At 46.0% G+C, this 15592-nt stretch overlaps 1 protein-coding gene across 2 annotated transcripts in view; it reads left to right on the forward strand.

Moving 5' to 3' along the window:
* The window catches only part of Flvcr2 (FLVCR choline and putative heme transporter 2), a 58009-nt gene that overhangs the window by 19913 nt on the left and 22504 nt on the right, over positions 1-15592 (forward strand). The window contains exons 2-4 of one of the 2 annotated variants that reach the window (XM_078050573.1): positions 1350-1443; positions 10123-10264; positions 13110-13250. In XM_078050573.1, the coding sequence (XP_077906699.1) occupies positions 1350-1443; positions 10123-10264; positions 13110-13250 (377 nt within the window). The remainder of the gene's footprint in view (positions 1-1349; positions 1444-10122; positions 10265-13109; positions 13251-15592) is intronic. The other variant, XM_005321252.5, reaches the window with a different exon arrangement.

The following is a 15592-nucleotide window of genomic DNA, read 5'->3' on the forward strand; positions in this document are numbered from 1 at the left end:
AAGCAGGGTTAGTTCAACTTACGAAGTCAGTTTCTTGGGGAAAAGCCACATGGGAGCCACCCGATCTATTTCTGGAGGTGCGCGTTCAAATAGGAGGAACTGGGGCCAGGCAGGGTGCCGCTCGCCTGTGATCCCAGCAGCTCCAGGGGCTGAGGCAGGAGGATCGTGGGTTCAAAGTCACAATTGAACAACTTCAGCAATTTAGCAACTTGGTGAGACCCTGTCTCTAAAAAATATAAAAAAAGGGTTGGGGATGTGTCTTAGTGGTTAAGTAAGTGCTCCTGTTCAATCCTTAGCACAAAAAAGAAAAAAAAAAAAAGAAAAGAGGAACTGGGTCTCATTCAAGGCGTTTCATGAAGCAACCGCTCTGAGGTTCACCACTGGAAATCAGAATAGGAGGGCTTTTGCCAAGAAAGCCTAGCTAGACTTAGAGAACTCTGAGGATTCGCAATTTTGACTGTCACAGGACTGCATTGCAGACAAAAGAGGCGGTTCTCCCTTGGGCTGGTGTATCTCAGGGCAGAGGGTGGTGGTGTTGAGCAGGATCTGTCCCTGGGATGCAGTGAGGTTGGTGTCTGGGAAACGTCACAGCGTTTGAAGGGGGCCTCTCATGTTGCCTGCTTCAGATGTGAAAGACGCGGGGGGAGATTGACACGATGCGACCCCCAGCTTCCTGGGTGGTTCAAAGACTCACTCATATTTCCTCTGAGTTGTGGGAAAGGTCTGTAAACCTGTGGCCAGGGGCTGTCAGCATGGTCAGCTAGAAGGACCTTTGAGTGTTGAAAACAACAGTGATTTGTGATCTTGGTGAAAGAGGAGGACAGGAGGTTTCACTGCTGCTCTGTGGAGAGCTAGACTTTGTGGAGTCCCCCACGAGAACAGTTCTAACCCTTAAAAGGAGGGATGTGTGCTTCAGGAAGCTCCAGAGTTGGGGAGGATTGAACGCAGGCGTAAATGTCAGGGTCAGGCCCTCTAGTATTGCTTCCCTGTGTGCACACCTGTAATCCTAGCACTTTGGGAGGCTGAGGCAGGAGGATGGTGAATTTAAACCAAGCCTCAGCAAAAGTGAGGCCCTAAGCAATTCAGTGAAACCCTGTCTCTAAATAAAATACAAAAAAAAAAAAAAAAAAGGGCTAGGGATGTGGCTCCGTGGTCGAGTGCCCCTGAATTCAATCCCTAGTATGTCCCCCCCAAAATCAGGGTCAGTGAAAAATAAACGAATAAAATTAATAAAGCTAATAAAGAAAATAAATCCCTTTGTAAATTTCACTTTTTAATTTTTAATCAGGAAAGTTTCCCTGTAGAACTCAGACCCTGTCCCCTAAACTTAGCATCTTCTCTGTTTACAGCGCAGGGTATCTGCTCTTCAGCTACTTTGCATCCCCAAAGATGAGGAGGAGACCCAGCACCAAGGCTGTAGGTCAACATCAAGGTATAAGCGTGGTGAGAGTGAGCTCTTGCATCTGTTGTCTCCTTCCTTATTTTTTATTCGGATGCTTAGGATGCAGTAGATAAATATTGAATGTAGGTTCAAGGGTGGGAAGTTGATCAGCCCATATTCCCATGACCTCCATGTCTGATCTTGGGGAGCCCCAACTGTGGGGTCTTCTTATGTCAGGGCTTCTATGGGTCATTTCATCTCTCATCTGCTTTCTTTTGCTGTTAAACTCTTGCAGTGCAGCATTCTGGGAGCAGGTGCATTCTGGGAGCAGGTACATTCTGGGAGCAGGTGCATTCTGAGAACAGGTGCTATCCCTGCTGTACAGGAGACTAGAAATACTTAGGTTTGCACCTTTCCAAAGTCATTTCTTTATTAGGAAAATATTTTCTGAGTGCTTTCTCAGTTCTTGGTATTGTGCTGGACGTGGTATGGGAAGAGGTCACACAAGGGAATGTTAATCAAGGTGCAAACAGATTAGTCGGGGAGAGGGCACCCCACTCAAAAAGAAACAAAACCAAGGTAAGCACCCTATAAGAACAAGAATCCCATTCGGTCTGTCCACATGGAAAACAAACCAGATGAGGGCTGGGGATCCCTCTCACCACGGCTTCTTCCGACAGCTAGATTTAGGGGGGCACTTGACCTACAGAATCTTACAGGTTTACAGAGATTGTAAGCCTGGAGGGATGTCAGACTTGTGGTGGTGGTGCTGGTGGTGGTGGTTTGGTGCTGGGGATTGAACCCAGGGGTCCTCAATCACTGAGCCACATCCCAAGCCCTTTTTATTTTTTATTCTGAGACAGGGTCTTGCTAAGTTGCTGAGGGTTTTGTTAAAGTGCTGAGGTTGGCCTCAAATTTGTAATCCTCCTGCCTCTGCCTCTGAGTAGCTGGAATTGCAGGAAAATTCTACCACATTCCACCGCAACTAGCTGGAATGCCAGTTTTTTGAGGGTATCTCTCTTCTGTGGCCTTCACCATCAAGGACTTTGGAATTAGGTCAATGATCGCAGGCTGTCCTCATCTGCTGCTTCCTGCATCTCCTCAACCTCTTCCCCCCAAAAGAATTGAGGGAACCCATCAGTACCAAGGCAGCTTAAGCCACCAGCATAATCACAACTCAGGGGACAAATCTGTGTCTGGAGGGAGCTCTCAGAACGTCTGGAGTTGATTAGCTGGGAAACTGCTTCCCAAGTTCTTAGAGACCCAAGCTTAAATCCATAAACCCTTTCATGAGTAATTTCTCCCTGAACAATGGGCTCATTTTTGTTCCTGAAGGTCTGCCGCTTCCTTAATCCCAAATTGGCCTTCTCAAAGCGGCCAAGGGCTTCCATTTGGGGATTTAAATAATACAGTCATATGAGCAGGCTTCCTGTGCATGGCACCCCTTGCTGTGGTGTGTCCCTCAGGGCCTCTGGCATTCTTGGCTGGCTCTTGGGACGCCGCTCATGATTAAACTCAAGCCCTGGGCTCTCCGCTCTTCAGTGTTCAACGCTCCAGGAGCCACCCCCATCTTTCTCCTTTGCTTCTTTTTGGGGCATCCACAGACTCAGTGCCAGGACCCCCTGCTAAGCCTCCCCACAGGCCCGAGGTGGCCTGCCTTGCCAAGGGCCTTCACTCTGGGCTGTTTCCTTGCATTTGGATCCTGGAGCCCCTGTCTGTGTGCCACTGTCCCCAATCAGTTATTTGCTAACATCTAAGTGACCCTAAGGGGAAGAGTAAGGCAGTTTCAGCTCTGGAATTTTGTACTGGAGGATGCAGACCGGCCATATCAAGTGTCTTGGTGGTGTTTCAGCAAACACCACAGTGTGTGGGGACAGGCAAGGTGGGGGGGACTCACCTCTGTGCAGTTTCCCCCGTGGACTTGGTCCTGGGAGATGGAGCGCTAGTGGTCACGCTCTGCATACCTGAGACTCCCGGGCCAAGACTCATGGCCCTGGAAGTTTGTGTATGGAATGGAAATGAGATTTTAATACATTTCAAAAACTATACATTGCACATATGTTTCCATGACCCTGCATGTAGGGAGAACTTTGGATAAAGGTATAGACTAGAGGATGGAGGGGTTGGCGTCTCCATTGGTCCCTTCTGCCTGGTGCATGGGAGATCCACAGGGGTCAGAGGAGACAGGCCTGGGACAGTGGGTGGGCAGTGATGGAGGAAGCCAGAGCCATCACCTGAGAGGTTTCAACTTCCTTCCTTCCTCTGAGAGTCCAGCTTCTTGGAGGTCTTGAGCAGGGGCAGCGTGGTCAGTATGGCCCCGAGGAAACTGAGGCTGGTGGGAGGAGAGATTGCTATTGCTTGGGAAGGAGGCAGGGAGGCTGAAGGGGGAGGATGCACATTTGAAGGGGGCTGATGGAGGGCTCTGGAGGGTCTGGGAGACAGTAGATGCAAAGGACAGATGAGTTTCCCAGGAGGACTGAGGGAGTGGAGAGAGAGCACAAGGAAGGAGCTGGAGAAGAGGAGAACCAAGGCCAGGTGGCTCGTAGGATGGCCCAAAATGAACTGAGCACATCTGAGTCCACCAGTCTCTCCTGCTGTGGCCATTGCTATGCTGGAGCGTGCGGGGTAGAAAAGCCAGGGTTTTTTACAGGGGGTGAGTGCAAATCCTATAAGCAACATATTTCCTTCCTTTTGTGAAAAAAGAAACAGGCCCAGAGAGGTGAATTAACTGGCCAAGATCAGACAACGAGTAACTGGTAGAGCTGGGATTTGCACTCATATCTTTTTGACTCCAGGGTTTACATCCTTAACCTCTCTACTGGTGTGATGCTGTCTCCACTAAATATTAAGTTAGAACGGAAGAGAAGTGTTGGTTTTGTGGGAAAATAGCACAGCAACCAGGTGCCATGTGCGTACCTGTAATCCCATGCGCTCAGGAGGCTGAGGCAAGAGGATCGCAAGTTCAAAGCCAGCCTCAGCAACTTAGCAAGACCCTAAGGGACTTTGCAAGACCTGATCTCCAAATAAAAAATAAAAAGGTGTGAAGATGTGAAGATGTGATTAAGCACCCCTGGGTTCAATCCCTGGTGAAAGAGAGAGAGAGGGGAGTAGGGGAGAGAGAGGTAGAGAGGAAGAGAAAGAGAAAGCATCCAGATGAGCTCCTAAGGAGACCTCTAGCCAAGGTGCTCTGCTATGAGAAATGCTGACACTTTTGATTCAGCAGGGAGCTAATTGGGAGCCCTGAAATTCCAGGGAACATGCTCAGACCAACCCAGTGACTGTGTCCAGAGAAAAGGGATGAGCCGATGGGAGCCCAGCCCTAGGGAGCCTAGCCCTAGGGGTGAGGTTGGGCTTATCTTTCCCTAATTAGCCCAGGGCACCTGGAGGAGAGTTGGCTAGAGATAGAATGGGGTTGGGAGGTGAGCACCTGTTTGTTGAGGATGTTTTTCTTTCTTTCTTTTCTTTCTTTCTTTCTTTCTTTCTTTCTTTCTTTCTTTCTTTCTTTCTTTCTTTCTTTCTCTTTCTCTCTCTCTCTTTCTTTCTTTCTTTCTTTCTTTCTTTCTTTTTAATTTGTTCTAAATAGTTATACCCGGCAGTAGAATGCATTTTGATACATAAATGGAGTATAACTGCTCATTCTTCTGATGGTACACAATGTAGAATTATACTGATTGTGTAGTCACAGATGCACACAGGATCATAGTGTCCAATTTACTCTCCTTCCTACAAAGAGCAGGTCCACCTAAGTCAGGAGGATAAAGTACCTGGAACTCCAACAGATGGGGACCAGTGGTTCCCTCCCTGTTCCATTCAGACCGAAGCCCTCACCACCATGTTGACGCAGGGCCCCACGCCTTTTGTGGAAGCCGGGGATGCTCCCTGATGGCCTGATCCCAGGACCAGCCAGGATGCGGGAGGGCAGCTTCGTGCTGTGGTTCTGATTGAGTTGAGATCAGGACTTTGCTGATAGTGGATGGGGACAGTACATGGGGGGTGGTGATGGGGACATTGGTTCTGTGAATCTCCGAGCTGATAGGACATGTGTGTTGCTTGCGTAATGAACTAGGTGAGGAAATCTTACCCCCAATGTGGTCTGATGGTTTTTTTAAAGTTTTCTTCCTTGTTCCATCTTTAAATGGATGAGCCAGAATGACGAGTATGGCTTCTTCCTGTCACCTGAAGGCTTTGGGTAACATAGGTGTGTTTTTAACTGTGACACTTGTCCTAGAAATGTTTGTGACTACTGACATGGCCACAGCATTTAGCTATCATCCTTGAATTTGCAGAAAAGCCAGCAAAGAAGTGGAGTCCAGTACCCCAGGCTGCCACTCTATTGCTTTGTTCGTCACGTTTTTGTTAAACATTTTCTTCGGGGGTGAAATAAACTATGGTTAGCAAGTTTCCAAGCTCAGGATTCAGAATTGCTGTGTGTCAAAACTCCAGCTCTGCTGCCTCTTGCTGTGTGACCTTAGGCAAGTTCCATAACCTTTCTGTACCTCAGTTTTATCATCTATAAAACTAGAACAATGACCCCTCTTTCTGGGATCCTTATGAGATGGAGACATTTCATGGAAACTTCCATGCCTTTTACTGTGGTTAGTAAGTAAGTTCTGTGCTCCAGACCCTACTGTGAACCCTGCCCTCATGGAGCTTAATCTGCTGATAATTAAACAGTCATACAAACCTAAGACTCCTCTGCAGGGACCTGACAAGGGAGCCCTGAGGGAGTGTGACCTGAGCTCAGATCTGAAAGATAGCTTCTTTTATTGGAGGAACCAGGAAGTCACTCCAGTCCAGGAAGAGGCTCTAGTACAAAGTCCCTGTGGTCCTCGGGTACAAGGAGGCTTTGGATGATTGAAAGACCGAAAGGAGATTGGTGTAGCAGGGTCCCAAGGAGCAAGCAGATGACAAGGGGCAGGCCAGCAGACAGAGCCCCTGGGCAGAATTTTGCAGATTAGGATTTGTGTTTAGGATTTTTATCCCTAATTTAAAAGCAAAGGCCAGTCCCTGCGGGTGTTGGGCAAGGGAGGGACATGGTCCAACCATGTTTCCCAGAGACCACTGACTGCAGAGCCACAGGCCTGAGCAAGACTCTTTCTGAGGCCGCATCTCGCACAGCCCTGTGATGTGTGATAAGGATGTCCTGCCTGTGCAGGACTCCTGACACCCCCACCTGCACCAGGATGGCGGTAGAGGTACTGCTGGTGACCTCTGTCACCAGGCCAGGTTGGGAGACTGCTGCTATGGGACCTGTAAGAAGGAAGACATCCCAGATCCACTTTAAAAACAGTTTAAAAAAAATAAAGTTCCTGAAGAGCTATGACTGTGACTTGGTTTGATTCTGAATTTTGCATTTTGTCCAGGACTTTATTTTGTTTCATTTTTGGTACTGAGGATTGAACCCAGGGGTGCTCTGCCACTGAGCTTGAGATGGGATCTCACTGAGTTGCTGAGGCTGGCCTCGAACTTGCCATCCTCCCGCCTTGGCCTGCACCACTACGCCCAGGGAGGACTTGTATTTTGTTGAGAATGATAAAGCTAGAACCAGAGCCAGGACATAGGTCAACTCAAACCTGCTGAGTGGCGATTCAGTGATTTACTTCCCACCTGAGTCTGGATGTTTCTGTGTCTCAGAAAAGGCACCAGCACCACCCCCCAGGAGCAGCCTCCTCCCAAATCTTGGGATTCATTGTTATTTTCCCCAGGTCTCTGATTTCAACCCCCCAAGATGTCTCATCAAACACGTGATAGACCAAATGTGTGAATATATCGACTTCTAGTGGGAACAGTGAGGTAAGCCCAGGTCCCTGGGTGAGATGGAACTGGTTTGGGATCCCAGCTGTCCTGCTATCTCCCTGTGTAACATTGGGCAGGGTACTGAGCATCCGCTTTTCTCATGTTTTTTCTTTATGAAGTTATTAGGATTAAAATAAAAGATAAAATATGATACCTGGTACCTACTAGTGCTCGACAGCTGGCAGGACTTACTTCTTCCATATGTGCATGTCCCCCTTACCACTATAGGTACAAGATGGTTGGTAGGGAGATCCTGGGTCCTAATGGGCAGAGGTGTGTGAATTTCCAAACTGTAGCATCATATCATCCCAGCTTTAGGTAGACAAGATTTTCCACGAATTTCATCTGTCCATCCACTCATCAGCCCAACCATCCATCCTTGCATCTAGCATGGCTAAGTACTTTCCGTGGACAGGTCTAGGAACTAGCAACTGCAAACAGAGCCATGGCTCTCTCTGAATAAAGAAGCAGGAAAAAAATGTCTTTGAAAACAGAAGAGGCAGCAGCACCGACACCCTGGTCATTAAAGGATCTCCAAGGCCAGGTTCCTCCTTTAGAAAGGCTAGCCTGAAACAGTGCTGTCACCAGCAACAGCTGCTGAGGTCCCCAAGCCTGGCGGAGCAGCGCTTGCTCAATCCTGCTGTGCAGATGGAGTGAACGGAGTCCCGCCCTGAGGTATCAGGCGTGATGTGTTTGTTTTTGATCCTGAGGAAGCAGGAAGGGTTTATTTATCAGGGCAGAAGATTCCTGAGGATTAGGTTCTCCGCTATCAAGGTCTCAGAGTTTTATCCTCCCTTTTGGAAAGGAAAGAGCCCAAGTGCCTTGGCTGCTGTCAGTATCTCCCCTCATTCTTGCCAGTGGGACCCTCCAAGATGCTCCATAACTTTCAGGTCTGTAATCCAAAATGCTTGGGAGGCCAGAGAGTGGGCAGTGAAGCGATGGAGGAGGCTGGACTTGCCCCTCTGCCTCAGGCTGGTCTTCCCAGCGTTAGAAACAAGCACTTAAGAAACCCGACTCTGCTCATTGAGTAACTGAGGACATACGAGAGGAAGGTCCACGGACACAGACCCTGCCCACCTGGGCCTCTCTCAAGGCCTTGTGCCAGGCCTCTTGGCGGGGTGTCGCAGAGCAGCCGGGGAGCTGTTTCCCTACCTCAATGCCGGGCAGCCCTGAGCTCCTTGACCTCTGTTTGTTCCTCTAATAACTAACAGGGTTGGGATGGAGGATTCCAAGAGAACTTCCTAACAATAGCATCCTATCATTTCAAATCACAAATGTGGCTGATTGCGTTGTTTTTGTGTCTTACTTTTTTTTTTTTTTTTTTTTGAGGGGGAGGGTACCAGGGATTGAGCTCAGGGCCACTCGACCACTGAGACATCCCCAGCCTTTTTTTCTGTATTTTATTTAGATACAGGGTCTCACCGAGTTGCTTAGTACCTTGCTTTTGCTGAGACTGGCTTTGAGCTTGTGATCGTCCTCCCTCAGTCTCCGGAGCGGCTGGATTATAGACGTGAACCACCACACCTGTGTTTTACTTTTTTTTAAATTTATTTTTTTCTAGTTCTCATCAGTTGCACATGACACTAGAAAGCTTTTTGATTCGTTGTATACAAATGGAGCACAATTTTCATGTCTCTAGTCATACACAACGTAGAGTTGCACATGTGCAGTCATACATGTACCTAGGGTAATGACGTTAGTCTCATTCCACCATCTTTCCTACCCCCATGCCCACTCCACTTCCCTCCCTCCCCTTGTCCCAATCAAAATTCCTCCATCTCCCCAACCCCCCACCGCCCCTTTGTTTTACTTTTAAACTGCTGCCTTCCACTAGATTATAGAATGCCTTGAAAGGAACATGCCTTATGTAAGACACCTCCCTTCTATATCTTGGTACCTCCTAAAATATCTAGGAGAGTACTTCTCACACAGTAGTGATTTTAAGATGTGCTTGATTTATTCACTATATCCTGCATAAGGAGCCCTACATTCACCTATGGTGACTTCTGGAGATAAGATCCCAGTGTAACCATCAGGAGTGGCAGTGGTTGACAGATGGGAAAAACATTCAAGATGCTTACATGTGGTGTGACAGAAAGTAAATTTCTTTTCTACCTGCAGTTCCTTTCCAATACAGTAGCAAAGTGGGATATTAAGACAAAAAAATGGATCATCTTCCTACACTCTTGGAGTCTGAAACCTGTCTCAGTTTGCAAGCTGTTTTTCCATTGCTTCTGGTGGCAGAAGGACTTTGGGGTGTTATATAGTCAATCGCTTCTGACCTCAGAAACACTCGGGTCATGTTATCTACCAGGTCACTGGAGTTTGGACTCCAACTCTGATAGGACATGTTTGCGTTTATTGGTATGAATAGTATGCATGTGTTTGTGTGCCCACTGAGCCCGCCATTTTGCAGTTGTGTGTGACTTCACACTACAGATGATTTGAGAGCTGCTAATTTATTCACACAAGAACTGAAGTGTTTGTGAAAGTGGCAATAGCTTTATCTTTCCAACTCTTGCTAAATGCCAGTTCCTGTGGTGGTAGGGTGTAGAACTTTTCCCAGCTGGTCTCTCAGTTCCAGGTTAACAGATTTAATGAACTAAAAATTTTAGTGCATAAGAGGAAAAATATCATCATTATTTTACTTTCTATCCCAGAAATGGGAATATGGAAAACATTATTCATTAGTTTGCAGACAAAGAAGCACTAGCCTGCAGAGATCCTCAGTTCTAACATTCTCCCCATAGGTATTGATAGTGAGGGTCAGAGGTATGCATGAGTTGAGAGACTTCTCTGTCATCTTGAGGTGGGGGAATAATCCCTATTTGGGCTTTAGAAAGGACTGGAAGTTGGGAAGTATGCTTCTTATTAGAAGTCTCTTTAAATATGCGCTGTCACCTCTTGGCCATTGGTAACTGATTGATTGTGTCTGTCTTCATTAGCTTGGAATTGCGATTGGGTTCTTGGTCCCTCCTATTTTGGTACCCAACATCAAAGACCGGGACCAGCTTGCCTACCACATCAGCATCATGTTCTACATCATAGGAGGCGTGGCCACCCTCCTTTTCATCCTTGTCATCATCGGTAAGGTCACTAGTGGACTCATGGTGGGGGGTGGACAGGGAGGTTCTGTCAACCTTGATGGGACACTTGTGAGCATGACCCTAACAACCAGGGACATTCACAGAAACTAGAGACCAGGCTTCTTGTGGTTTTCAAATGTTTTAGCCTGACCAGTTGTCCCTGATACCGTGCTAGCTGGTCTTGTGCACTTTATTAAAGGCGCAATGAAAGTTCAGTTGTAACTAGCCCGTTGTACTTCAGCAGAAGAATTAGGTAGATTGCTGGTCCCCGATGAAACCCAAGTGAGGACCCCCAGGGTCGCAGGCTCTGGGCTGAGAATTAGCCTGATCTCATTGAGTCTTCAGCAACCCCAGGAAATGAGGTATTATTTTCAGTTCCATTTAATAAAGAAGAAAATGAGACTTGAGAGAGGTTAAATAAATTATTTAAGATGAAATAGCAACTAAGTGGCAAAGATTAGGTTCAAATCTAAGCTTGTTTGAATTTATTCTAAATTCGTGAAAGATAAAAAGCAAAGCAGAAATCAATCCACAAACGCAAATCATCTCAGAGATCAACCTGAGATGACTTGGGAACCACATGTCTTTAATGCTTTTTAAAAATTATAAGAGTAGGGACTGGGGTGTGGCTCAGTGGTAAAGGGCTTGCCTCGAACACAAGAGACAGTGGGTTTGATCCTCAGCACCACATAAAAAATAAATTAAAAAATAAAGATATTATGCCCATGTATAACTAAAATATTTTTTTAAATTATAAGAATAATATATGCTTAAAAATATATTGCAAAATCTGAAAAATACAAGAAAGCGTTAAGTAAGAAATGATCATTAATTGGGCTGGAGGTGTGGCTCAGTGGTGGAGCCCTTGCCTCGCTTGCGTGAGGCACTGGGTTCTATCCTCAGCACCACATAAAAATAAATAAATACAATAAAGTTATCAAAAAATAAATGACCATTAATTTTTCCTTATACAAGTTAATCCCAACCACCAACCTCTGAGAACTACTAGGAACATTTTACATGCACGTGCATCATTGTGATATTTGACCAATAGATATTTTGTGTCTTCTGCTTTCTTCTGAGTGGTTTTACTTGGGCTGCGATAATTTCAGAAACAATAAAAGTAGAAGTTTGCAATTCCACTTAGTCACCTGTCTAAAGGTTAATCAGTTGCCTTCCTGATGCCCGCAAGTTCCATCTCATACAGTAAAGGTTTCATTCCTGCCTGCCAGCCTCCCCTCCACAGTTAGACATTTGTATAATTTGGCACCTCATTTAACTATTCTCTGAATCCAGAATGAGAACAGGCTGCCCAGTGACTTTTAAAAGTTGGTAGAGCCAGGTGAGGTGGCACAGGCCTGTAATCCCAAGTGGCTCAAGAAGCTGAGGCAGGAGGATTGCAAATTCGAGGCCAGCCTCAGCAACATAGTGAGGCCCTAAGCAACTTAGCCAGACCCTGTCTCAAAATAAAAAAATAAGAAGGACCAGGGATGTGGCTCAGTGCTTAAGCGCCCCTGGGTTCAATCCCCAGCACTCAAAAAACAAACGAACAAATATAAAAAAAAAAAAAGCTAACGTAGACCTTGTTGTTTCTGGGAAGGTGAGAAGAAGAGGAGCTTTGGATGAGATCAAGGAGGAATCATAGAGCCCAGGCCACTCCCTCAGCTAGGCTTTGAGTTTTAAACTGTTAATGTGCTCAGGTCTTGTGTTTGCAGCCCATGAAGGTCCGGTTTGCAGTGATTGAAAACCTGGGGAGTAGGGCGTTTCTGCTTTGGTCTTTTATTACCAAACACAGATAGTAGCTAATTAAGTAGAGAATGGGAAAAAAATCTTATCTGAGTTCTAGTGTTTACCTGCCAGGTCCTTGAGATGACACGTGCTGATGCAGAGTCTGGCAGCCTTGGCCTGGCTTTCTTCCCTGATGCAAGGGGAGGTGAGCTGGGAGACAATGGGTGAAGGGCTCCCAGGGGATGGAAGTTATCTGGGACTAATTCCAGAGGAGGAAGTAGGGCTCTGAGGTCAGGGCTGGAGTGTTTTCCGGATGGGGGCTCCTTTGATCTGCCAAGAGAGGAAACCTCATTTTCAGAGCTTCCTCTAACAGGAGAGTCCATAGATCTTTCAGAGGAGTGCCCAGGGGTGTGAATGGGGCTGGGGCCATTTGCGGGTTTGCTTAGACTCAGCCCGGGAACCAGTTTATCCAAGGAACTAGTCAAACTGACCCCCACCTCACAAGGGCTGAATGGCACCCAGGATGGTCACACCAATTTTCCCACAGTCCCTCTCTAACCCTTTTTATCCAAGTTCTTATCCTGGAAGAAGAAGCGTTAATCCTACATGAGATATCTGATTCAGAGTTGGCAAAATTGGGAAGGGACTCTAGGTTTTTCCTTTGGAAGAAGACCCCTTTTGCTTATTAGGGGAATATTCTGGGGTGACCACTGGCCAGGCTCTGTGACTGGGCAGCACTGTCCCATCTCCCTTGGGAGGAGCTCTGGAGCTAAGCCATTATCTGGGCTCACTGATCCCAAAGCTTCAGTGTTTGCTTCTTTTCCATCCGTGTGATGCTGCTGTGTTTTTTTGGTGTTCTGTGCTATGCTCTTTTGCTGGTTGTTAGGGGATTTCTTGGTCTTTGGATACTGCCTGGGGTTCCAGAGGTCATTCAGATGAAGTAATCGAAGGACTACGTGCTAAGCCTCAGACAAGGAAAAAGAGCTGTCAAAATTGAGCTGAAGAATAAAAATTTCTTTGGTTCTCTTGGCTACTTCTCCGATGATGATGAATGTGAGCCATCTCTGCTGGGTTGGGACCCCAGGAACTCTCATTCATCTCTGTTCTTTTCCTTTCAGTGTTCAAAGAGAAGCCTAAACATCCCCCCAGCAGGGCCCAGTCCCTGAGCTATGCTTTAGCGTCCTCTGATGCTTCGTACTTCAGTTCCATTGTCCGGCTCTTCAAAAACCTCAACTTTGTGCTGCTCGTCATCACCTATGGTAAGGTGCATGTGGGTCCCGGAGAATGGGAGAGGAGAGGCCTGACGAGCATTCGTGTGCCTTACTCTTTCCAAATCTCAAATGTGCATATGACATTGCTCAAAGTTGACCAGAGGAGCCAGCCATGCCTGGGGGCCTTTGCACATGCTGAATGGTCCACTCTGGAGAACCATTCCTTGCCATGTCAGGCGATTTGGCAAATGCCTGTTGTTCCTCCAGGTCTCATCTGAGCATCACCTCTGTAAAGCAGTAATAGCTGACCTTTCCTCTCTTTTCATGCTATTACTTGTATATCTTTTTTTTTTTTTGTGGGGGTGGGTAGTGGGGATTGAACTAAGGGGCACTCAACCACTGAGCTACATCCCAAGCCCTATTTTTTATATTTTATTTAGAGACAGGGTCTCACTGAGTTGCTTAGCATCTTTCTTTTGCTGAGGCTGGCTTTGAACTTTCGATCCTCCTGCCTCCGTCTCCTGAGCTGCTGGGATTACAGGTGTATACCACTGTCCCTGGCTGGAACTTTTATACTTGTCACTTCTTTAAAAAAAAATTCTAAGTCTATTGCCTTAATAGACTGAACTCTGTAAGTGGGGATTTGTGTCTTTTCATTTTATAGTTCCTCTGTGGTAGCCAGCCTCAATCGGCTACTCCAGAAGCCGTGAATGAATGAATGAATGAATGGATAAGTGCGTGCATCATACATCTTCATAGGAACTGCTCCTCACCCAACCTTCCCTCATCTTGTAACATTGATGCCTTTTTTCCCTGAATGTAAGACATCATCCCTCTTTCAATCCATTTTCCTGGTCTTTGGCAAGATAAATTTGAATCTTTGCTGGCATATTGGCTTGCCTTGTCAGTGTGGTGGTTTCTGTATCTTCTTTCCAACCTTTAATGAGACTATTGAACTAAGAATGGCAAGGACAGAGCCCCATGCATCCAACTAAAGAATGTCTGTCTTCAGATGAGTGCTAGTCTATTAATCAATACTCTTAGTTCAAGAAGTTAGAGACCAGATGGGTTTGGTGGTGCACATCTGTAGTCCCAGCTACTAGGGATGCTGAGGCAGGAGAATAACAAGTTCAAGGCCAGTCTGGACAATTTAGCAAAACCCTGTCTCACACAAATAAAAAAAAAAAACAAATTAAGAAGAAAAAGAAAAAGAATAAAAAAGCCTGAGGATACAGCTCAGTGGTAGAGCACTTGCCTAACATGCATGGGTTTAATTCCACTACTGCAAAAAAAAAAAAAGTGGAAAATTGTAGATCTACCGAATTGTATCGATATCCAACCTTCAATTATTTTTGTTGTTTTTTTTTGTTGTTGTTGTTTTGTACTGGGGATTGAACCCAGGGGCACCAAGCTACAGCCCAGCCTATTTTATTTTTTTATTTTGAGACAAGTTCTCATTAAATTGTTTAAAGTCTCACCAAGTTGCTGAGGTTGGCCTCAAACATGAGATCAGCTTCAGCCTCCTGGGTTGCTGAGATTATAGGCGTATGCCACCACGCCCAGCTCCAACCTGCATTTGACCACTTACTTTACAGGTTCAACTTAAAATTAAGTAGTCGAAAAATGTCATAAGCTTGTCAGTGGCAGAGCCAGAATTCATATCGAGGTTTGCATAACTCCGAAACCTGCATTCTTCATATCTAGTTCATAATTGCCTAGGTATTTCTTCCTAGAGCTGTGCCCAAGTTTCATTTTAGGCTTATTTGTTTAAAAAAATATTTATTTATTTATTTTTTAGTTGTAGTTGGACACAATATCTCCATTTCACTTGTTTATTTTTATGTGGTGCTGAGGATTGAACCCAGGGCCTCATGCGTGCTAGGCTAGCGCTCAACCGCTGAGCCACAGCCCCAGCCCCATCATTTTAGGCTTATTGATTCTCTTTATCTCAAAGTATTCATCTGCTGAGACACTAGATGAGAGTATTGTCACCCCAGCAGAGAAGCACTCCTAAAATTTTCAGACATACACGAAATTTATGTGACTTCTCATTTGCAATAGCTCTAGATGACCAGATTAGTCTTAAAAGTCTCAGTTCACCATTTCTCATATCCTCAAATTTCTCAGTTCTAAGTATGTCTCTGCATTCATCCATAAGATAAAGACAAAGTTTCCAGCCCTCAGAGATGTCCAACTCGGGAAGGTATGCCTTGCCCATCCCTGGGAAGTATTCAGGCATAGAGGGACCAACCACTCGGTATGGGGATGCGTGGTGGGAATTGCAAGCTGTCATTGGGTACTGAAAGCAAATGGCCTTTGGGGTCCCTTCCAGACAGGATTTCATGGCTCCAAGAACTTTCTTTTTTTTTTTTTTTTTTTTTTTGAGTTAA

Source organism: Ictidomys tridecemlineatus, chromosome 5, assembly GCF_052094955.1.
Source record: "Ictidomys tridecemlineatus isolate mIctTri1 chromosome 5, mIctTri1.hap1, whole genome shotgun sequence".
NCBI lineage: Eukaryota > Metazoa > Chordata > Mammalia > Rodentia > Sciuridae > Ictidomys > Ictidomys tridecemlineatus.